The 26,146-nt window shown below is 37.6% G+C and overlaps 1 protein-coding gene across 1 annotated transcript in view; it reads left to right on the top strand.

Moving 5' to 3' along the window:
- LOC124774956 (putative thiamine transporter SLC35F3) overlaps positions 1–26,146 on the top strand; it is a 320,097-nt gene that overhangs the window by 118,887 nt on the left and 175,064 nt on the right. The window contains exon 7 of the mRNA XM_047249675.1: positions 8,009–8,137. Coding sequence (XP_047105631.1) covers positions 8,009–8,137 — 129 coding nt within the window. The remainder of the gene's footprint in view (positions 1–8,008; positions 8,138–26,146) is intronic.

Below are 26,146 nucleotides of genomic sequence, written 5' to 3'. Positions count from 1 at the left end.
AGCAAAAACTCACATGGAATTGATGGCATTTCCAGCAAAATACTAAAAGCTTGTTCTCAACAGATAAGTAAGATTCTCAGCCACCTGTGTAATAGCTCTCTGGAACAGGGCATTTTCCCTGATAGACTGAAATATGCTATTGTTATACCTTTGCATAAAAATGGGGATAGATCTGATGTGAACAATTACCGTCCAATCTCCCTTCTAACAGCTTTATCCAAAATTTTTGAGAAAGTACTGTATTCAAGGGTAGCTTCACATATCTGTAAAAATGAAGTACTAACAAAATGTCAGTTTGGTTTCCAGAAAGGTTTTTCAACAGAAAATGCCATTTATACTTTCACCAGTCAAATTTTGAATGATCTGAATAACTGAACACCACCCATTGGGATTTTTTGTGATCTCTCAAAGGCTTTTGATTGTGTAAATCATGAAATTCTGCTAGACAAGCTCAAGTATTGTGGCATGAGTGGGACAGTGCACAAATGGTTTAATTCATACCTAACTGGAAGAGTGCTGAAAGTTGAAATAAGTAGTTCTCGTAACATGCAAAGATCAGCACATTCCTCAAACTGGGGAACTATCAAGAATGGGGTTCCACAAGGGTCAGTCTTGGGTCCTTTGTTGTTCTTATTATATATTAATGACTTGCCATTCTATATTCATGAAGAGGCAAAGTTAGTTCTCTTTGCTGATGATACAAGTATAGTAATCACACCTGAGAAACAAGAATTAACTGATGAAATTGTCAATACTGTCTTTCAGAAAATTACTACGTGGTTCCTTGTAAACGGACTCTCACTGAGTTTTGATAAGACACAGTACATACATTTCCGTACAGTGAATGGTATGACGACATTAATAAATATAGGCCTTAATCAGAAGCATATAGCTAAGGTAGAATATTCCAAATTTTTAGGTATGTCCATTGATGAGAGATTAAATTGGAAGAAACACATTGATGATCTGCTGAAACGTTTGAGTTCAGCTACTTATGCAATAAGGGTCATTGCAAATTTTGGTGATAAACGTCTTAGTAAATTAGCTTACTACGCCTATTTTCACTCATTGCTTTCATATGGCATCATATTTTGGGGTAATTCATCACTGAGGAATAAAGTATTTATTGCACAAAAGCGTGTAATCAGAATAATAGCTGGAGTCCACCCAAGATCATCCTGCAGACATTTATTTAAGGATCTAGGGATATCCACAGTAGCTTCTCAGTATATATACTCTCTTATGAAATTTGTTATTAACAACCAAACCCAATTCAAAAGTAATAGCAGTGTGCATAACTACAATACTAGGAGAAAGGACGATCTTCACTATTCAAGATTAAATCTAACTTTGGCACAGAAAGGGGTGAATTATACTGGCACTAAAGTCTTTGGTCACTTACCAAATAGTATCGAAAGTCTGACTGATAACCAACAAGTATTTAAGAAGAAATTAAAAGAATTTCTGAATGACAACTCCTTCTACTCCATAGAGGAATTTTTAGATATAAATTTTAAAAAAAAAGAAGAAAAAAACAAAACAAAAATATAAAAAAAATAAAAATAAAAAATAAAGAAAAACAAAAAACACAAAAAAAATAAAGTTGTTATATTAACTTAAGTATGTTGTTAAATTAACCTAATTATGTCATGTATTGGAAAATTCGACTCGTTCCACATCATTACGAAATATCGTATTCATGATCCATCGAACTAGTATTAATCTAATCTAATCATTCTCAGTCAAGCAACTGCTCTCAAATCAAGATTGTGATATCCTCAGTAAATTGTTGGTACTAAAATTAGCACTACTCTTGAAGACATTACTTTTTCAAATGTTTTGGAAAAAGAAATCTGTAAACAAACTTTGATAGCGATTATTTAACTCTTTCTTGTCACCTTTCTTATGAACAGGTTTAACAATGGCATATTTTAATGTCTGAAAATATTACAGTATTTACTGAAGTATGGAAGTAATGTTGGACCTTGACTTATTCTGGCCTTTACATAAATTTATCTCTTTCTCTTACATGAGATTTTATTTCACTTCATTTTTTGTGACTTATTTTTGAAATTGTTTTTCTCAATAACTTTTGAGGAGAGCAACATTCAAATATTGACACAAATATACTAGAGAATATATTGAAATTGAAATTAGCATCTCTCTCACTGTATATATCTTTTCCCATACTACCTCTTTTAACTTAGTCTCAAAAGAGTGTATTCTGTGCTCATTAATAAGCCTCACTGTTTTATATGAACCTCCCTGAGGGATACAATGTGCTATATTGTTTATTTCTATTAACTGTGCATCATGATCAGATAGTACACTAAAAAAGTGTACACATTTATTGTTTCAGTCTGAGCACCACCATAAAAAATGTTATCGGTCAATGTCCTACTATCTCGCTAAACATGAGTTGAAAAATGGACTACTGAAATTAGTCTGAATCACACAAATAATGAGTCCATTTCATTTTTCTTGTTAGCGCTTCTAAGAAATCTATATTGAAATCTCCACAAACTACTAACTGTTTCTTCTTGCCCAACAGGTATCTTAACAATTCATCTCAGTTTGTCATAAATTGCTGTAGACTGTTACAATTACCAGGGAAGTATTCTGCAGTAACAATGCACAAGCAGATACTTCTAAGTTCTGATTTATGCAAAAATTATTTGTTCCAGTATTTTTGTCTTTGTGTCAAACTTTTCCATATGTTGCAACTCCTCCTTTTTCCATGTTAACTATGATATGAATACTGAGACAGAACTTCAAAATGACAATAGTCAGTTTGAAATAGGGGCAATTCTAGTACAAATCCAGGAAGTCTAACATTTCTGACTTGAAGTGTGTGTGTGAATCTGGGTTATTTCGGTTTATTCCCCCAAACCACCTTCCACTTCTTTACAAGGTGACTTACTTGGAATTTGCACCCACTCTTCTTTACTGGATAGGAGACTGCTGGAAACTCTCTTGACTTCTTCTCCACTGAATAATGGTAGGTACAGGAATTTTTAGACTCTTTTTGTCAGTTAACAATGTATTTGTCTTTCATACACAATAAAACTCTCACTTTCAACATAAATATATAACTTCTGGTAAGTCCCTCATACAGTCGAAAATCAGAAACAAATTAAATTACAGTTAAAAAAAAAAGTTGGCTTTGATACCATAACTTTTCTTAACATAAATCAGAAAATAAGTCTTGCCTATAGCAAGGTTATGTCAAGAGTTTTCAAGAGTTCTTTTTCAACTGTCTTTGTTTTAATAACAATAGTCAGTGACCCAATAAGCACAGAGTTGCATATAAACTCCATGGTTCTTCCTTACACACTCACTAAAACATCTATGGATTGCCCGACAGGTACTTGTCAGTGCCATTGGTCCACTGCATCTATGTTCTTCCCACGACTGATTTTAAACCTGCGCACACAAACATATGACATGCAGTAGGCAGGATTCTACTGTCCCACACTCATATCCAGAATATCGTATGTTTGAGATTGTAGAAGGCTGAGTGGTTCTAGAATTTACACAGAAATTCTTGAATCACTACAGAAGGTGCTGAAAAGCTGACAGCTTATGCTTCCAGAGTACTTTCCAATTTTCCAGTTCCAAGAAGAACTACTCTACAGCTGGCAAAGAATGTCTTGCAGCTGTTTGGGGGAACAACAAGCTCCAGTCATATTTATTTGGCTAATGGTTCACTGTTGGACAGATTACCATTGTATATGTTGACTGACTAATCTAAAGGTTCCCTCAGGCCAACTGGCAAGATGGGTTCTGATGTTGCAGGAGTATGATATCAGTGTTGTACCAAAAATGGATGCCTGACAACACAAGGGCACTGACAGCCTTTCAAGGAATAGTATGGCTGAACATAGTACCCTGGATGAAATCAAAGTCGTTGCTACATTAAATGCTGTTGCTGCTGAAAAGAAGGAGGATTCATCATCGATACAAACCATAGAATCCTTTGAAAATGTGGAACTGACCAAAGGAGAAGTCCAGTTAAAAAAAAAAAAATCACACACACACACACACACATTATATAAGAGGAACTATGTATGACCTGTTGGGGCAGAAATGGTTGTTCATCATACTGATTATCTGCTTGTGTATAACTGCTGTAACATTAAAATTTGATCATGGCTACAAAGCCAAAACCAGTTATCATTTTTAATAAAATCATAAACACCAGGAAATCAAACAATGGAAAATCCAGGATGGAACAACAACAAGATTATGAAAAGGATAGATTGCTATTCACCATATAGCAGAGATGTTGAGTCGTAGATAGGCCCAACAAAAAGATGGTCAAACAAGTAAGCTTTTGGCTGGAGTGGCCTTCATTTGAATTAGCCTCAGCAGCTAGAGACTGTGTTCATGTGCATGTGAGTCACTTTTGCAAGAGTGTGTGTGTGCCTATATTGTCTAATTTGGTCAAGAACTTACTTGTTTGACTGTCTTTTTGTTGCACCTATCTGCATGAAACTCATTTGCAGATGCAGTCATGTTCATGGAATCTAGGGAACCCCAAGTATTTGACTGTGCTCAATCAAACATTAATTGCCACTGATTCAATAATTTATTCTTCATCTGATCATTCACAGAATACTCATTTTTAACAAATAACTTACAACATAACACTATTTATGTATCATGTAACAAAAGGCTTACAGTTTATGCATCTAAATGCTGTGTCAAAAGACACACTGTTTTCAAGTCTGAAATCTTTAAAACAAATGACCTGTATTTTATGCACCTTAAAGCTATGAAACAACTTAACACACAAATTGTGCAATGTCAGAATTTGATGTGAGAACATTTCTATATCTACATCTATACTCTGCTAATCACCGTGAGGTGCATGGCAGAAGGTATGACCCAGTGTACCAGTTATTAGTGACTTTTCTTGTTGCATTCAATTCACATTTGGAGAGTGGGAAGAATGACTGCATGCAATAATATTATTATAATCTTATCCTTGTGATCTCCATGTGAGTCATACAAAGGGGGTTGTAGTATATTCCTAGAGTAATCATTTAAAGCTGGTTCTTGAAACTCTGTTAACATACTTTCTATAGATAGTTTACGTCTTATTTTCAAGAGCCTTCCAGTTTAGTTCCTTCAGTATCTCTATGACATTTTCCACTAGATTAAACAAACATGTGACCATTTGTGCTGCCCTTCAGTGTTCAATATCCCCAGCTCATCCTATCTGGTACGGGTCCCACACACTTGAGCAATATTCTAGAATAGGTCACATGAGTGATTTGTAACCAATCTGCATTGTAGGTTGTGTAATGTTTTCCTGCTTTATTTCTTGGTTGTTAGTCCTCGGTGTTGACATACCACATTGTTGTACTGCCTGAAAAGTAGCGAGGTGGAAGTTCAATACTAACTACTGTAAATGATGTAACTGACAGTTGCACAGTTGTGTTCCACAGTTCTTTACTTTCACTGTTCACAACCCCCCAATATTACACAGTTATATGGCCAGTTCACTATTGGTAAACGATAAGCCTCATTAATAGCTTGCAGACAAACATCAGCATATTGCTACAATAGTTTGCTATTGAACATCTGTGAGTAGTAAATACCTAAACACAGTTAACAGTTCTTGTAGAATAATTAGGTACATTGACACTACTTCTCAAATAAATCGAACAGACACTGTCATTGTTTTAACACACAGCCTAATTTGTGTTACACTAATTCCATTTATTACTCTAACCGATACAGACTTCCCGACTGAAAATCGGCCTTGGACTGACTGACTTGGGACCAAAAACCTGTCCTTTATACATCCTCACAATAACAGGCACTGAAACTATACATTGTTTGATGTTTAATTTACAGAAATTACAATAAATACGTAAGTCATTCAATTCACTGACTATATAGAAAAATTCCTTCTTTTTAACAGTTTCTTCTACAACAATGGTTGGCCTGAATTATTTGTTTAAATAATGACTTTAACAGATACAGTTATGCAAGGAATATTTCTGACAAACCAGATAATTACTTTGGAATTATTTAAGAGCTGGCTTTGCTAATATGTTTTTGAGTAGAGCCAAATAAATACTTTAAGAATGCTAACAGTTCTTCTTCCAAATTTTTATAATTAGTACAGAATTTATATTCATTTGTAAGTCAACAATAGAATCTAAGTCACGAACATTTACTGATTTCACCCTATAACAAAAGATATTAACTAAGAATATTCAAAATAAATTAGAAAATTAATTACATACACAAAACTAAGCACAAAAGTAGATCTGGTGTTACATTTCCAAAGACTGGGGGGCCAACCTTCCTCTTTTATGGAAATGCAGATTATACTCATGTATGTTAATGGTAATTAGTGAAAAATGAAAAAATGATTTGAAGGAGACAGATGGGAAAACAAGAGAGGAAGTAAAGAGATCCCAGCTTGGTTCATCACAATTGATTGTATTTCCCCAGTATTCCACCAATAAACCAAAGTCTACCACTTCCTTAACTCACGACTGAACCTGTGTGATCATTCCATTTCATATCCCTTCAATGTGTTGCACCCGGGTATTTGTATGCGTGGGCTGATTCCAACAATGACTCATTGATATTGTAGTCACAGGATCCTACATTTTTTTGTTTTGTGAAGTGCAAAATTTTACATTTCTGAACATTTACTGAAAGCCGCCAATCTCTGTACCATGTTTAAATCTTATAAACTTCATTATAGATAGCTGCATCACCTGCAAAAAGCCTGATTTTGCTATTGATATTGTTTGCAAGTTCACTAATATACAAAATGAACAGGGAGGGTCCCAACACACTTTCCTGGGCCATACCTGAAGATATTTCAACATCTGATGATGACTCTCCATCGAAGATAACATACTGTGTCCTCCCTACCAAAAAGTCATCAATCTAGTTAACAAATTTCACTTGTTAGTTATATGATCATACTTTTGACAATATGCATAGGTGTAGTACTGAGTCAAATGCTTTTCAGAAATCCAGAAATAGAGCATCTACCAGATTGACTTGATCCAAAGCTTTCAGTACGTCATCTGACTGTATACCATGGAGGTTTCATCCCATTATGGACTGTTCTACTGAGTACATATCGATTCACTGCATGGCCAGCTGTTCTTTTAAACTTGTGCCATAGTTCCTCTATATGCTCCTGCCCTATGCTGAAAGTTTCAAGAGATATGACACTACTGATTTTTTATCTAGTTTACTGAATATTTGGGAAGAACAGCATTCTGGAATGTTTGACAGATTACAAAATAAAATTAAATTACCTACAGTTCAAATGTATATTTTTTGAGTCTACAATCTAAATGCAACAAAACAGCATAATTCATTCTTTAGTTCTGACTGTCTTTTATGAGAAAAAGGACACAAATCTGAATAGTTTGACTACTTTTCAAATTTTGCTTACATTTCTTCAAATAAAACGAGTTTAAGGGAACTAATTTTGTGGTTAGGTTCAATAGATGTGTAATTAAGTATTGAATAATAAAATTAAGATCAGAGCCCTCCAAACAATGTGTTCACAGTTATGAAATCCAGTTGTGATACTCAGTAAGTGCCCATCAGCATTTCAAAAAGAAAAATCAAGTATTAATTTAGTCAATGTCTCCCATTTTTACCTTTCATTATTTTTTCCTGTTCCAAAAGAAATAACAGGATGATGAACCTTACTTGATAAATATTATATTGCATAAAATCATGGCTGATAGGAAAGCTCAAGCTAGTTACTGAAAGTTATAGTGATACCGTTTCTGTATTAACCCAAATGCATGCATTAAGCTGTAAACATTTATCACAGCCTAGAAATCTAAAACTATATCATATGGTATGTTGGCATTGCTCTCTCCAAGTTGTTAATGCAGCTTATTCCCTTGTATCTCAACAAGCTTCTCCTCAATAGAGTATCCTAAACATATTTTATCAACTGCATATCTCACCTAAGATTAGATTAAATATTGATATGCTCCATTTCTAACCACAGATTGTAGCTGTTATCCTGTGTGACACTGGCATTGCACTCTTGGCTTACATGGATGGAATCACTAAAAGTCGAACACTGGGTGGAGTTGTGCTAGCCGCATGTGCAGCTGCAGGTTCTGCTGTATACAAGGTACAAAGTGCAAAGTTGTTTATGTTATCTACATTAGATGTCTGTATGAAGGGTGACAATTTTTCCTCTTTGCCAATGGCAAACAATATTAATGACACCACTGCCTTTGCTTGCTTTAAGTGCTGCATATTTCAAAAGAACGATATCCTATATTTTTCAAACTAAGTTGTATTTTTGATATAGAGGTTAACCAAAATACAGAATTAAACTTATTTCATATTATCTTACTTAGATGTTGTTATAGTGATATTCCTATGGCACAACAAATGCACTATCTTAGAGGTCCACACAAGATGTGTATAGTTGATATTAACTATAAATGCAGTAAATCTAAATAATTGACGAACCTTAAGAATCTGAATGTAAACATTACCAAACCATTGTTTATTTCTGAGTTAGATTCAAGTGGTAAATGTTTTACAATGCATGTGTATTTCTTAGTCATGTAAAAAAAAGAGCTCCAATCATGGGTTCACAGCAAGTATCTTTAGTTTTAATCTCACTAAGACTCATATTATGCCATGAACAAAAATAGCCCGCTGATGCCAGGAAAAGGAATGAATGACCATGCACTAAATAAAATAATGTGCATAAAATTCCTAGAAACCAGCTTAAAAACAAGCTGAAATAGAGTTAGTATGTAAGTAACCATGCAGGGTTTCCCAGAATACTAGTTGAAAGTAGTTTTTTGGGTTTGATGTTGCACCCTAAAATAAGCTTGTCATATCTGGCCACCATTTTCAGATTAGACACTATTTCTGGGTCTTGTCAAACTAATGTAAATGCCAAAGACAGCAAAATTATGTAGACTACAGAAGATACATCACATGAGTGCCAAAAACTGTCAGTTCTGTCCCCAGTATAGATATAGCACCATTTTGTGGTAACTGTTCATAGCAATTTCTTAGTGTTCATTAAATCTGCAGTCAAAATTTACTGGCAGTCAAGGCAGAGTACTTGATGTTTTCATGTAGTTTAATTCAGTATTCAAATGATGGAAACTCCAGTTTGGAATGTCAACAGTGATCTTGTGCCAGATGTCAAACATAACCTCCAGTTTAATTCAGGGTTCAAACAATGGAAACTCCAGGTTGGAAAGTCAACAGCAATCTCCTACTAGATGTCCAACCTCCAATCCCTAGTTAAAGCTTTAGGTCCTTCCCAGAACCTCACCCCTGAATCCATTTCCCACCTCACCATTATAACATCTCACACACACACCGTTACATGCTCCCCAAAATACTCAAACCCAACAATACTAGACACTGCACTGTAGCTGTCAATTATGCCACCACTGAAAGAATTTTGGCCCTCATTGATCAACACCTACAACCAGTTACCTATGATCTAACCTCCATGTCAAAGATGCCAATTCACTTCCTTTAATGACTCCCCACTATCCCCACCCTTTACCTCCTGGATCCCTACTCATCACTGTTGCACCATTTCCCTATACATCAACATCCCTCATGCCCATAGTCTTACCACTATTGAACATTACTGTTCCCACAGTTTTTCAAACTCCAGACACACTACCTTATACACCTTACTAACTTTATTCTAACTACAGCTACTTCTCCTCTGAGAGGAAGGTACACAAAAAATCGGTGGCACAGTCATGGGCACCCACATGCCATCCTCCTATGCCAGCCTGTTTGTAGGCCTTCTAGAGAAATGTTCCTAGCCTTTCAAAACTGTAAACTCCTAGTCTGGCTCAGGGTCATTGATGATATCTTCGTGTTCTACACTCAGGGCACCCCATCCTCATTCCTTCACAGCCTCAACACCTTCATTCCCATCTCCTTCACCTGGTTCTCATCAACCCAGTGTGCCACCTTCTTGGATGTTCACTTCCTTTTCTCTGATGGCTCCATCCACAACTTTTCCGACATTAAATTCAGCAACCACCAATAGTACCTGCATTTTGACAGCTGTCATCCCTACCACATCAAAACATACCTCCTGTACAGCCTGGCTCTGACCACAATTTATTGGTCATGAACTGTAGGTTAAAACTGAAGAAATTGGAAAAAGGTAAGAAATTAAGGACATGAGACCTGGAGAAGTTGAGAACCAGAGGTTGCTGAGACTTTCAATGGGGGCATTAATTTTTATAACATGTATTGTTTTACTATTATAAATGCTCCCTTAAAAATTGTTAGTGCTATAGTATTACTGGTGGATATTTATTCGGCATACCAATCATATAAATTTTGTGTGAAGTGTTAGTGTTTAATGCTTCATTGAGGTCAGTGTCATAAAGTACATATCAGAAGTTCCGACTGGAAAAATATGAAGAAATAAATTAACATGGTGTTTGTTAATGAACAATCCTGTCTTTAATTTCAAGTGTTTTAGGGAAACTATGTAATACCTTAATGTGTAATGCTGGACAGAAATTGCACCATACCCTTCCCAATTATTTGTCCCAATTCCATTCTCCTTATAATTTATTTCTAGGGGAAATTACTTTCAAATATTGGCAGAAACTCCTGAATTAATGTGTTTCACTTCAAACTAACTAACTAAATCAGAATATGACTTGTTGTAAATCTCAGATCAATGTAGCTCTTCCAATGTCCACCTGAAATAATTTACTCGTACGGCATTGATTAGTCTCCATGTAGATTATCCATTTTCTCTGCACTTTTGGCCTTTGTAGCAATGCTTCCATCAAAATTAAAAGAAAAGTTAATGATGTGAATAACCTATTATCAATACTCTTGTCTACGCCAAAAATTGAAGTTCGAACATTTTGGCTGCTAAGTGAACTATTGTTCAAATGTAGTAAGCTAACCATAATGTAATCAATCATATTATGCACTGATAGGTGAGTAACTGCATACTACATGCAGTTGATGTCCTGTAAGATTGTTTGAAAGCAGTTATCTAAACATAACATAAACCATTACAGTTATTCACATCTGGCAGTTGTATCATAAACACAGTCACTATATAAGTCACTCATCACACTGCCCATTCAAACAGATAATCATATCAGAACAAATAAAATATGTGCAGTAATTATCGATTTGCAAATAACTCTGCTTATGATGTAGCTCCAGTGTCATAGTTTCTGATAATCATTATTGAAATTTAACACAATCCACAAGAATATTTACTCATTCACAGTCAAATTAGTAATTTTAAACAGTCACTAAATTAGTGAATAAACACCCAGACATGAACTTTAGATAACATGCAGTACATTCTCTGATTTGTAATGTGTATTCATTGACTGTGGCACATTATTCCGCATTGAGGAACATATACCTTGCTCATTTCAAAACTCTACAGACTGAACTTGATCTGATCTGAACAGGTTGCCATCATCCTCGTTTTATAAGTTTGCAATAACCAGAATTGATTTAATGTTTGGAAGATCCTCACAAATTATGTTTAAAGATATATGTTTCTGAGTAATTGAATAGTGGATACAGATTTGTTGAAACATGAACTATCAGATACAGTGATAATTTCTATTGAATTGCACTGGTTAGATTGCCTAAATATGTGATTCTATTTCAGTGACAATGTTTTGTCTAAAATTGTTAATTGCTTTGAAATTAGGTTAGCACAGGTGTTTATAAAACATTTTCATCATGCATGACTACTTTATTCATTTCTACAGGTTTTTCATAGTTAAACTGAATTTGTCCTGGGTCAATGTTTGAGATATTTAGCTACTGGTCACGTGTTATATAAATGACAATATCAAAAATATCACAAAATTTGCAGGAAAAAAAAATTTTGGTGGAAGGAAAACATAACACATGGAAAGAATCCATCTGGTTTGTCATTGATCCCCACATTGGGTTATATAGACAGATATTGCCAAGTAGTTGACTGTATAATCCAGTATCTAGACAATTAGCTTCAAAAGTTTTACAAACCTTATCACACTTTGATTCAAAATTGTCTTGATTGCTGAAACTGGCCATAAATCTACAATGCAAAGAAATACACATTGTCCAAACCATGTATTTTATAAGACATAATTTCATGTTGCACCGAAAGACACATTTACATGCTGAGTAATTGCTTCTTTAGAAAAAAAGAAAAAGCTCTTATTATTGTTTCCCTAAAAACACAGAAGAAAAACGTTTCACTTTTCACACTTTTTTTTCACTAATACAGTTAGTTGCCACATAGTATATACCTTTCACAAGTCCAACTGGCTATCCAATGTCCCTCACTGTCCTTTAGTGTCCTGAGGTATGGTTTTGCTTGATCATCATACATCGAAGAAAAAACAAACACTACTAATTTCTACACTTATACCCATGTTAAATTGTTTCATCTTTGAATTAACATATTCATTACATATAAATATTCATTTTTTGTGTTGACATAACTGGTCCCCTAAAAGAATGTAATGGGAATGGAATCTGCTTCATGTTATCCTGTACTTTTAACTCAAATCACTGAAGGAGTAATGTCAAATTTAAATAAAGTTTGTAAAATGTTACTTACTATTTTTCATACTTACTATCTTCATTAGTGTTTAATTCTGTTAGAATACTCTAATTCCTGTCTTTTTTTTTATTTCCTGCCAGTTAACTAACAAAATTTTGTTTCTTTCTGATTTTTGTCATTAACCTAAGCAGTCACTACCAAAAACACAGATAGAAAGACTGTTTCTTTCTAATTTTCATCACACAGATATGAGCATTCACAGAGGGTGGGGTTGCTGGTAGCTGGTAGCTCCAATGTTAGGCACATAATGGAGACCCTTAGGAACATGGCTGTCAAGGAAGCCAGTGTGCACTCTGTGTGCATACCGGGGGGGGGCGTCAGTCCGGATGTGGAAAAGGTGCTTCCAGATGCCATGAAGAGTATAGGGTGCAGCCAACTGCAGGTGGTGGCTCATGTCGGTACCAATGACACTGTGGTACTTTGGTGCAGAGCCAAGTGGAGGGTCTGAATCAGAAGTTCAGGCAGTTCCGTGACCGTGTATGCTGCATATTCCTTGACTTGCACCATCTGCTGGAGGGTTTCTGGGTCCTGCTTAATAGATGATGAGTCCAAAACACACAGGAAGCAGCTACATGAGTAGCAGGAGCTGTGTGGGAGGGACTTGGCAGTATTTTAGATTAGAGGGCCTCAGGAAACCACAGAAAGGGCATCCGTCTAAAAGGTGGCAGGTAAAACACAGTAAGGTAGTTGTAGAAACGACTAGTATTGTAATTGTAAATTGTAGTAGCTGTGTTGGAAACATGCTGGAAAAATCATACATTTAAAGCTGGCGGCAGGTATAAAATGTCATCTGAAATTGTACTGAATGCTTTCTCAGAAAATTATTTTGAACAATTAGTACATGAGCCCACTCAAAGTGTAAATGATTGTGAAAGCATACTTGACCTCTTAGCAACAAATAATCCTGGATAAATAGGGAGTATCATGATGGTTACAGGAATTAGCGACCACAAGGCAGTTGCTGCTAGACTGAATACCATAACAACCTCAACCATCAAAAAAGAAACACAAAGTATATTTATTTTAAAAATCTGATAGAAATGCTCTTAATGCCTTTTTAAGAGACAGTCTCCACTCCTTCCGTTCTTATCATGTAAGAGTAGAAAAGATGTCGAATTATTTGAAAGAGATAGTATTGATGGTAATTGAGAGGTATATACCACATAAATTAATAAGTGATGGTACTGATCCCCCATGGTACACAAAACAAGTCAGTTCACTGTTGCAGAGGCAATGAAAAAAACATGCCAAACTTAAAATAACACAAAATCCTCAAGATTGGCAAAGTTTTGCAGAGGTTTGAAAGGTAGTGCTTACTTCAATGTGAGATGCTTATAATAATTTCAACACTGAAACTCTGTCTTAGAATCTGGCAGAAAACCCAAAGAGATTCTGGTCATACATCAAGCACACCAGTTGCAAGATACAAGCAATTCCTTCACTGCACGATAACAGTTATGAAGCACCACTAAAGCAGAGTTATTAAACACAGTTTTCCAAAACTCCTTCACCAAAGAAGATGAAGTAAATATTCCTGAATTCCAATCAAGAACAACTGCCAAGATGAGAAACATAGAAGTAGATAACCTCAGTGTAAAAAAGCAGCTTAAATCATTGAATAAAGGCAAATCCTCCAGTCCAGATTGTACACCAGTCAGGTTTCTTTCAGAGTATGCTGATACAGTAGCTCCATATTTATCAATTATATAAATTGCTCGCTCATAGAAATATCCACACCTAAAGACTGGAAAATTGCTCAAGTCACACCAATACTGAAAGAGGGAAATAGGAATTTCAGACCCATATCACTAACATTGATTTGCAGTAGGGTTTTGGAACATATATTGTGTTTGACTATTATGAACTACCTCGAAGAAAATTATCTATTGACACATAGTCAGCACAGATTCAGAAAACATCATTCTTGTGAAACACATCTAGCTCTTTATACTCATGAAGTATTGAGTGCTATCGACAGGGGATGATTTCATATTGTTAGATTTTTGGAATGCTTTTGACGCCGTTCCTTACAAGCGTCTTCTAACAAAACTGTGTGCCTATGGTATTTCACCTCCGTTGTGCGACTGGATTCGTGATTTCCCATCAGAAAGGCCACAGTTCATAATAATAGATGGAAAGTCATTGAGTAAAACAGAAGTAATGTCTGGCGTTCCCCAAGGAACTGTTACAGTCCCTCTATTGTTCCTGACCTATAGCAATGACATAGGAGACAATCTGAGTAGCCCTCTTAGATTGTTTGCAGATGATGCTGTCATTTACCATCTTGTAAAGTCATCAGATAACCAAAACAAATTGCAAAATGATTTAGATGCAATATCTGTATGGTGTGAAATGTGGAAATTGACCCTGTATAAAGAAAAGTGTGAAGTTATTCATATGAGTACTAAAAGAAATCCACTAAATTTTGATTAAGTAATAAGTCACACAAACTTGAAGGCAGTAAATTCAACTAAATACTTAGGGATTACAATTACAAATAACGTAAAATGAAATTATCATATAGATAGTGTTGTGGGTAGAGCAAACCAAATACTGCAATTCATTGGCAGAACACTTAAAAGGTGCAACAGGTCTACTAAAGAGACTGCTTACACCACGCTTATCTGCCCTCTTCTGGAGTACTGCTGTGCAATGTGGGATCTGCATCAGGTGGAACTGACAGATGAGATCAAAAAAGTTCAAAGAAGGGCAACTTGTTTTGTATTATTGTGAAATGGGGGAGATACTGCCACAGACATGATACATGAATTGGGGTGGCAGTCATTAAAAGAAAGGCATTTTTCATTGGGATGGGATCCTCTCATGAAATTTCAATCACCAGTTTTCTCCTCTGATTGCAAAAACATTCTGTTGGTACCCACCTACATAGGGAGAAATGATCATCACAATAAAATAAGAGAAATCAGTGCTCGCACAGAAAAATTTAAGGGCTTGTTTTTACCGTGCACTATTTAACAGTGGAATGGTAAAGAGATAACTTGAAGGTGGTTCATTGAACCTTCTGCCAGGCACTTTATTGTGAATAGTAGAGTAACCACTTAGATGTAGGGGTAGATGTAGATGTAGAGGAAAGTTGCTACTCACCATATAGTGGAGATGTTGGGTCACAGATAGACCCAACAAAAAAGACTCTCTCAATTATAGCTTTTGGCCATTAAGGCCTTCATCAAAAATGCACACACACACACACACACACACACACACACACACACACACACACACACACACACACACACACACACACTCAAACACAACACCCACAGACGACTGCAGACAACTGAAACCACACTCAACATAATTAGTATTTCATCAAAATATTTCTCTTTCATTCAGATTCACATTTTCAGTGTCATACATTACAAGATTGCTACAAGTTGCCTAACTCAAATATGTTCCATGGAAAAAAGAAATCCCTACTTCAAAGAGTCTCCTTAATGATGAGCAACTTACCAATACATTTCTTCTCTTTATGACTTCATTTCTGTTTAGTTTATCAGTTATACTTAATTATTCTTATAACCAACATACTTCCTTATATACTTCACCATTACCTGTTTATTATATTTCATCATCTCATTGAAAAACAAGTGAACACGTGCTCTGCTCAGTACAAAATAACTCAAAAGAACAGCATTCCATAATAACCCACTATAATCATATAGATGAACCATATTTTTCAAAATATAGCAGACACCATACTTTACTTGCTGACTTTGTTACTTTGCTCTATATCATCATAATACCTTGAGCTGTGGCCTGAAGGGCAATAGAGTTACAAAATTGCTTTATTACTTTGATTATTATAACAGACAACTGTATTTCACCTTAACTTATGCCTGAAAGGCTGGCATATGATACATTTTTCCACAGATGTACTTTTCCAATTACTGCATTGAGCACCAAAGCTTTAATTTTTTGTCACAGGTAGCCCTAAATCATGTATTCTAGACTTTCCCTGTTTCTTTTACTACATATTCTGACTTATTTCATATGTACCTCATCCTTTGGCTCAGAGAAATTTATTATTATTGACACAAAATTCTCATTACTATTGCTGTATTCAGGAACCAAAAGAGACAACAGGTCATAAAACTTATCAAAACATTCCCATATTTTTTATGAGTCATGATTCCACCCTCATAGTGCTTACTGTCACACAGAAACCCAGTCCTGAAACAGCAAACTCTTATATATATATGCAAACTGAGCAAAGTAGATGACGGTTTCTGTTCACTTACAATCTAACGATAGGAGAATAGATGATAATTGAGTGATCTATGAAAGGGAGAATAGAATCTTCCAGCTAGGGGAAGTATTTCCACTACATAATGAATTCACTAGAAATCAGTGAACCTCCTACTTACGCATTGTCATCTACTTTTAATTTGATTGCAGTACTTCCATCTAATTTTATATTATTGGTTGAAAACAAACTTCATCTTTCATAGCACTTGTGAGATCAGTGCACAACACAGCAGAATTTCTGTAAGTGCTACCCCAGCTGACACAGGTGCATTGCCCATTTCGCATCCAGTAAACACAAAAATAATGAGCATAACCAACACACAAAAAATTACTGTCTGTGCATTTATATTGAATATTACTTTTTTCCAAATTGTTCACTTTTCTGTCAACTACAAAAATTCTTTCCATCAACACAGTCTGTGGTATCTTTTCCTTTTCATTTTTGCTTTCACTGATATTATTATTATCATTAAACAAAAGATTTTCTTCTTTATTTCCTTCAATCATTAAACTGGTGTCATCTACAGACAGTGCTGGTTCAGAATCTCTCCCTAATGTGTAATGGGAAATCATTAATGTATACCAAAAAAGTAAGGGACCTCAAATAGAACCCTGTAGAACACCACAACTTAGTCCACATGCTTCTGAAAGGTGTACCTGGAGTTCACTTCCTTCCATGTACTTAATTTCAGTTACCCGATAGCGATATTCCAAATATGATTTAATCCACTGATTCGCACACCTCTCACACCGTATCGTTCAAGCTTCCTCAGGTAAAAACAGAAACAAATGTAGAAACCATGCTGTGACTTCAAATAAATGAGGTATTATGAAACTATTCACAGGAACAATATTTGGAATCAAGCAGTACAAATGTAAAAATGTTCTATAATGTTTGTAACTATGCTATCTTTTTGCATGTCTTAGAATTAAGGAACCCACTAATGATTGCAATATTGTCACTGAAACTATTTCTGGAAATAAATAAAAAACAAAAGTATTTTATATCAAGGCAGACCCATGGTCATATATTGTAACATTTATAACTTCCTCAAACTTGAATTTGAAGGCAGAACTCCTAATGCTGACATTTGAAAAGACAAAAATGAGCTGCAGAAGCATGCAGAATCAGCATGAGAACTATTGACAGAACTGTAAGCAAAAGCATCAGAGCTGTAGACAACTCAGGAAAATTTTGTTTCATGTCTCCTAGAAAGCACTGTATTTGCAAGAAACCTTTAACACAAATGCACGGTTCTGACAACATTCCGCGTTTGAAATGTATATAGGTCGTGAATACATGACATCACAAAAAGTCTTTACAATTATGCATGAGAATATTAGCTTCAAAGGTAACACTTGATCAGTGCAAAGTATTTTAAAAGATATTGGTTTCAAATGTGTTAAGAAGAGAGATTTTAATGAAAAGAAGTGACACAGGTGAATTAAAAGAAGTGACATAGGTGCAGCACAAACCATATTACTTATACAAGAAATGGAGCTAGTTCAGCAGTGTATTATCTTGATGAAACATGGATGAATCAGAATCATTCCAGGAATACCTTCTGGAAAATGAGTTATGGTACTGACGGTATTAAAGTTCCCAAAGGAAAAGGCTCTTGGATAATTATTCTGGTTCAGAATAAACTTGTATTTAGGTGTAAGAAAAATAACAGTAACTACTACTTGGAAATGAACACCGTCACTTCCAAGAAGTGGCTCTCTGAATAATTCTTGCCGTACTTTGCCTAGAAGATGGTCATTTTATTGTACCATGGATGAATGAATGAATGAATGAAATTTTATTCTCATTTAGCTATTACAGCAATTGACACAGTCAAGTTACTTATACACAAGTTATACAGCATATATAAATGGGTTGAAGATCAATATGTCACTATTGGTTTTCCATAACATACAATATATAAAATCAAATAATATGAAAACATTGCATCATAAATTACTCAGTTAAAGAATTTATGCTGTACTCTCCAAACCGGTACCACTATGATATTTTACAGTCATCAAATTCCTGAAGTGAGTAGCAAGGATTTGCAGCTAACCAACTGAATAATTTGTCTTTAAATAAATCAAATGGAGCTTCCACCAACTCTGGTGGCAGTTTGTTAAACATCTTCATACCCACCACTTTGTAGCTGTTCAGTGACTTGGATCATCTGTAGTAAGGTATGTCAAGATGGCTACTATTTCTGGTTCCATGAGAGAGTACATCTCTTCTACGCTGGTATTCTGATAAGTTGCTCTTTATGTGCAGTAGGGTTTATAACAGTTAATATTTTTAAGTTGATAAACAGTGGTTTGCAGTGGGCCAGTTTATCATTGTTTGTGATAATTCGAATTACTTTCTTCTGAAGTACCAAAATGTCCTGAAGGTGTGAGATATTGCCCCATATTAAAAGCACATAAGATATAATGCTTTGAAAAAAAGCGAAGTAGGCTGATCTTACATAGGCCACAGGTACACGGTTTTTTAAATTCCTTAACAAATACACCACTCTAGACAGCCTTGCACTAATGTATTTAATATGTGGCTCCTAAGTCAATTTACTATCTATAACAATACCTAAGAACTTAACACTATCAATGAGGTCTGCTACTGGCAGATCTCTTAAACTAAATACAATCTTTTGAGTTTTACTCTCATTAAGCAGGAATCCATTAGCTTGAAACCAGACTGATGCTTGTGATATTGTGTCATTTGCCACAGTTTGGAGCATATCCACGTCTGAGCTGATATTGAAAAAAGTGGTATCATCTCAATAGGGAATGGAGTGAGTATTTATGTAAGATGGTAGATCGTTTGTCATTATGATAAATAGCAGAGGTCCTAATACTGAGCCTTGTGACACATTGCACTTAACTTCAGCTAGCTGTGATCTCTGTTTACCAATACAAACAATTTCTTTACGGTTGCTGAGGAAAGATTCAAAAATGTTGTCACCTTCACTGTTTGTGGTTCCGTAATAAACTAGTTTAATGAGGAGTGAAATATGCTTCACACAATCAAAGGCTTTGCTAACATCACAAAAGGTAGCCTGAGCATAATTTTTTCCTTCATAAGCATTAAGCACTTTTTTAATCAGGGAGTCAATGGCATGGACTGTGGATTTGCCCTTCCTAAAGCCAAATTGTACTGGAGTAATAATGTAATTACATGTCAGATAATCACACAACTGGGAGTTGGCTATAGCTAGATGGGCATTTTTTGTCTCCTTTCTTGTAAATGGGCACTACCCTGGATGCCAGCTGTTACAGAGACAAAACTAAGCACAAACATCAGGAAAGTGGATATTGTACTCTGACTGGAACATAAAAAATTCCAGTCACTATAAGCCATACTCATGCCAAATTTCTGTGGCAGAACATACAAACTTGACTAACTTGCAATGAGTGTGGTCAAACATTCTTGTGTTTATCTATGTATAACTGTCAGTATAATCCGATGGAATTAATTTTGGCACAGTTAAAGGCTGTGTAGGAGAAAGAAACAAAACATTAAGGATAACTGACACTGAATCACTTGTGCATGAAGCAACAGACAACATCCCCTCTTTAATATGAGCACACTGAAATGTTTCAGGAACAAGACTGAGATAGGGAGGTGAAACTGGGTATAAGCCTTGAACCTACTATCATGTTAAATTTACAATCAGATGGCCCAAACACAGTCTCATATAGCAGTGATGATGGTGTTGTGACATAGACTTTAGACAGAATAAGGTAGTAATGTTTTAGATTTTAAAGACTCTTGGTTGAAAAAATGTGTTTGTCAACATATCAGTTGTATACATCAAATATGGAAACTTCCTGGCCTTTATTGATTAGGATTCTGTATTCTATGAGGTGTGAAGACTATAAGATTGTCACAGCAGAAGCTGAGTAGCACTGTGCTGTAGTGGTTATGATATTAAACTGTTGCATGGTGGGTCATGAGTTCAAAACTCAGCTGAACTGCACAATTTTCATTTCTACATTTGGTTCAACTACATTCTAGAAGTATCCACAAATGTCAAGAATCATTGTACTGGAATGTTCTGTATCTGTATATATACTGTATGTGTTCTGGCCAGAGGCAGTTCATTCTGCACTCTTGTATGTGTAAGTGCTGAATAAACTTTCATCAAGTGAAGTTAGTGGTCATCATTCATCTAATTACACTTTCTTCTATGTAGCATTATTCTAGTGGAGATGCTGGGTACTGTAATTTGTGATAGCGCACATTATCAACAACACAGTGGCTCCCATCAGGCCATGACAGAACCGCCGTTTATGTGGCAAGAAACCTGAGTTCGGGCCATATTCAACAGATTGCAATCTATTGGAGACAGAAGAAGAAGAGGCTGCTGTGATGACAGCAACTGTGTGCCACCACATGAGACATCATTCCGGGTTCTCTGGTGATGATAGCCAAGATCCAAGCAAATGGCTGAAGGTATATGAGCGTACAGCCAAATTTAACAAAATGGGATGACACCATGTGTTTGGATAACGTATTTTTCTACTTTGAGGGCACTGCCAAACAATGGCATGAGAACAATGAGGAGAAGTTCACAAGCTTTGAAGTATTCCATGTGGAAATGCGCAAGTGTTTCGGCGACACACAATGACAGAAGTGCAAGGCTGAAGATCAATTAAAGTGCAGGGCACAGCATCCAGGGGAAACTACAGCATCCTACATTCAAGACATCTTGGAACTGTGTAAAATAGTGGATCCTAGAATGAAGGAGGAACATAGGGTTGCACATCTCATGAAGTGTGTTGCTCAGGACTTCTATCAAGCCTTACACCTGAAGGAGGTTTTGATAGCAGACGACTTCATAAAATGGTGTCAGTATATCAAGACAATGCATCAAAAAAGAATTACACACAAGAAGTTTGAACAGCTTCCAAACATTGTATCGATGTCTGTGATGGAGGAAGCAACTGATTTCAGAAGTGTTGTTCATCAGATAGTGAGAGAGGAAGTTCAGAAGGCACTTGGATTGCACAGCAAGCAAGAAACCGAGATACTTCAAGAGGTCATAAGGGAGGAAATGGAACAGACATTGAATCCAATCTCTCATCCTTCATTTCCCTTTAAAATGGTGAAAAAGTCGAGACCGAGCCAGAGTTATGTTCCTACAATGCCGCATGAGGAACCTGTTTGGACACCAAGGAAGACTGATGTCTGGTGGACCCAGGATAACCAACCACTATGTTTCCACTTTGGATGACTGGCACATGTGGCGCACTATTTTTGAGAAAGGCAGTGGATATTTGCTGATGCCTGCATGAGAAGACAGCAGACCTATTTTATCTGACGCCAACTCCAGGACGGCGAAGATGAACAATAAGATATGGGTGCAGGACAACACAGGTCACCACTGCCGCAAGCTAGCTGCTGGAGAGGATGCTCCCCAACACGCCGATCAAGGTCTTCATCGGCCTTTAGAAGCTCCAACCAATCACCTAGCCACTGCAACCTGGAAAACTGAAGGGTGCGACCTTCCTTAGGAGGTGAGGCCACCGAAGAGAAAAATCCTCTGCCGTCGATCACTACAAAAATGATACGAAACTACGTCGATATCCTCATGGATGGTCAACCAGCCCAAGCTCTTGTTGACTCTGGAGCATCATATTCCATATTCAGTCATTTTTTAAGGGTACCATTGGCAGTTTCTGAAAACCGTATTTGTCGACAACAAAACCTCAGCTGAAGGTGGCTAATGGGAAATATGTAAAACTTACAGGAAGATGTACCATTCATGTGGGTATAAGTGGCCATACACAGCCCTTAGAATCCATCATCTTATAAGAGTATAGCCATGATGTCATTCTCGGATGGGACTTTTTGAAAGCTTCTCAGGCAATTATAGATTGTGGTCACTCGGAGATTATGCTAGACAAGATTAGATACTGTGGCCAGGAAGATTCGCATCCAAGTGTGTGGAGACTATGTGTGCTGGGTGAAGTGATCATTCCTGCAGTCAGCACTAGAAAGGTAACTGTCACATGTCAAGCCATGCATCAACCCATGAATCTTGTACTAGAATGTAATAGGAGCATACTACTGAAGAATAACTTGGTCATCCCAGCTTCTGTCATCTTATTTAAGAACAGATTCAGTGAACTGTGGATAGTTAACTGTCACCGAGAACCGCAGATCCTGCCAAGACCCATGTGCATAGCAACTGCTGAGCCATTAGTTGAAGAACAACTGAGAATCATAGAAACCTCCCATGCCAAGTCTGAAGGCAAAATTAGTGCTACCACTACAAGACAAGATCTTCTAGCTCGACTATCACCAGATCTTACTAAGGAACAACAGAAGAAGCTACTTGCCATTCTTCAAGAGTTCTCTGAATGCTTCAATCCACAGGTGAAGAGCAAATTAGACATATCGATGGTGAAGCACTGGATTACCACTGGAGACCATCAACCAACAAGCCAGAGAGCATACCATGTGTCGGAACGTCAAATAATTCGTGACGAGGTAGAGAAAATGATGAAGAATTACATCATTCAGCCTTTGCAGCCCATGGTCATCACCAGTGGTCCTCATAAGATAGAAGGATGGCAGTTGGTGCTTTTGTGTTGATTACAGGAAGATAACTACACTCCTGGAAATGGGAAAAAGAACACATTGACACCGGTGTGTCAGACCCACCATACTTGCTCCGGACACTGCGAGAGGGCTGTACAAGCAATGATCACACGCACGGCACAGCGGACACACCAGGAACCGCGGTGTTGGCCGTCGAATGGCGCTAGCTGCGCAGCATTTGTGCACCGCCGCCGTCAGTGTCAGCCAGTTTGCCGTGGCATACGGAGCTCCATCGCAGTCTTTAACACTGGTAGCATGCCGCGACAGCGTGGACGTGAACCGTATGTGCAGTTGACGGACTTTCAGCGAGGGCGTATAGTGGGCATGCGGGAGGCCGGGTGGACGTACCGCCGAATTGCTCAACACGTGGGGCGTGAGGTCTCCACAGTACATCGATGTTGTCGCCAGTGGTCGGCGGAAGGTGCACGTGCCCGTCGACCTGGGACCGGACCGCAGCGACGCACGGATGCACGCCAAGGCCGTAGGATCCTACGCAGTGCCGTAGGGGACCGCACCGCCACTTCCCAGCAAATTAGGGACACTGTTGCTCCTGGGGTATCGGCGAGGACCATTCGCAACCGTCTCCATGAAGCTGGGCTACGGTCCCGCACACCGTTAGGCCGTCTTCCGCTCACGCCCCAACATCGTGCAGCCCGCCTCCAGTGGTGTCGCGACAGGTGTGAATGGAGGGACGAATGGAGACGTGTCGTCTTCAGCGATGAGAGTCGCTTCTGCCTTGGTGCCAATGATGGTCGTATGCGTGTTTGGCGCCGTGCAGGTGAGCACCACAATCAGGACTGCATACAACCGAGGCACACAGGGCCAACACCTGGCATCATGGTGTGGGGAGCGATCTCCTACACTGGCCGTACACCACTGGTGATCATCGAGGGGACACTGAATAGTGCACGGTACATCCAAACCATCATCGAACCCATCGTTCTACCATTCCTAGACCGGCAAGGGAACTTGCTGTTCCAACAGGACAATGCACGTCCGCATGTATCCCGTGCCACCCAACGTGCTCTAGAAGGTGTAAGTCAACTACCCTGGCCAGCAAGATCTCCGGATCTGTCCCCCATTGAGCATGTTTGGGACTGGATGAAGCGTCGTCTCACGCAGTCTGCACGTCCAGCACGAACGCTGGTCCAACTGAGGTGCCAGGTGGAAATGGCATGGCAAGCCGTTCCACAGGACTACATCCAGCATCTCTACGATCGTCTCCATGGGAGAATAGCAGCCTGCATTGCTGCGAAAGGTGGATATACACTGTACTAGTGCCGACATTGTGCATGCTCTGTTGCCTGTGTCTAAGTGCCTGTGGTTCTGTCAGTGTGATCATGTGATGTATCTGACCCCAGGAATGTGTCAATAAAGTTTCCCCTTCCTGGGACAATGAATTCACGGTGTTCTTATTTCAATTTCCAGGAGTGTAAAAAGGACATTTACCCTCTTCCATGAATCAACGAAACACTAGTATGTCTGAAGGGGGATAACTTTTTCTCAACCATGGACATGTACTCAGGATACAGGCAAATCAAAGTAGATGAAGCCATGTGAGAAAACTGCTTTCATGACTCCTGAGGGCTTGTATGAGTTTAAGGTAATGCCGTTCGGTTTGTGTAATGTACCAGCAACTTTTGAACGGATGATAGATAATCTTCTAAGGCACCTGAAGTGAACTATGTGTCTTTGTTATTTAGATGACATTGTAGTGTTCTCAGAGACATTTGATGAACATATAAAATGGCTGAGGGCCATTCTTAAGTGTCTCCAATAAGGTGGACTGAAACTTAATCCAAGAAAGTGTCTCTTTGGAGCAAAAGAAATCTAAATACTTGGACACCTTGTGTCAAACAAAGGTGTGCGGCCAGATCCAGAAAAGGTGAGATCTATAACAGAATTTCCTATTCTTTAAAGTATTAAAGGTGTGAGAAGCTTCCTCGGATTATGTTCTTATTACCGTTGTTTTGTCAAAGACTTTAGTATCAAAGCCAGACTACTCCAAGAGTTGTTAAAAGCTGATGCTAAATTTATTTGGGGTGGTGCTCAACAAGATTCTTTGGATGTGCTGCGAAAATCTCTGACAACTGACCCTGTACTTGATCTGCATGATGAGAGAGCACCTACAGAACTACACACAGATGCCAGTGGGTATGGGATTGGTGCTGTTCTGGTGCAAATTTCGGTTGGAAAAGAGAAGGTTATATAGTGTTTGCTTCTAGGACACTTACAAAAGCTGAGAGAAACTACTTGACTACAGAAAGAGAATGTCTTGCTGTGAACTGGGACATGTGCAAATTTCAACAGTATATCTCTGGAAAAACATTCAGTTGTTACAGACTGCCATTCACTTTGTTGGTTGACAGGTCTTAAGGATCCAACAGGATGACTTGCCAGTTGGGCATTACATCTTCAAGAGTATGACATTACCATAGTGTACAAAAGTGGAAGAAAACACCAAGATCCCGACTGTCTCTCAAGAAACCCCATGCAAGACCATTAAGACTTTGATGAAGATAGTGACTGTCTCACTGCTCCTCAGGATCTCTCTGCTGAGTGGAAGAAGGATGCCATGATATCTCAAATTATGCTTGTCTTAAATTGGTCAGAGGATGTGAAAGGACAATTTAAGGTAGTTAATGGATTACTTTGCAAGTAAA

Source organism: Schistocerca piceifrons, chromosome 1 (assembly GCF_021461385.2).
Source record: "Schistocerca piceifrons isolate TAMUIC-IGC-003096 chromosome 1, iqSchPice1.1, whole genome shotgun sequence".
Lineage (NCBI taxonomy): Eukaryota > Metazoa > Arthropoda > Insecta > Orthoptera > Acrididae > Schistocerca > Schistocerca piceifrons.
Note: the sequence above shows the minus strand (reverse complement) of the source record. Positions and strands in the feature narration are given on the sequence as shown.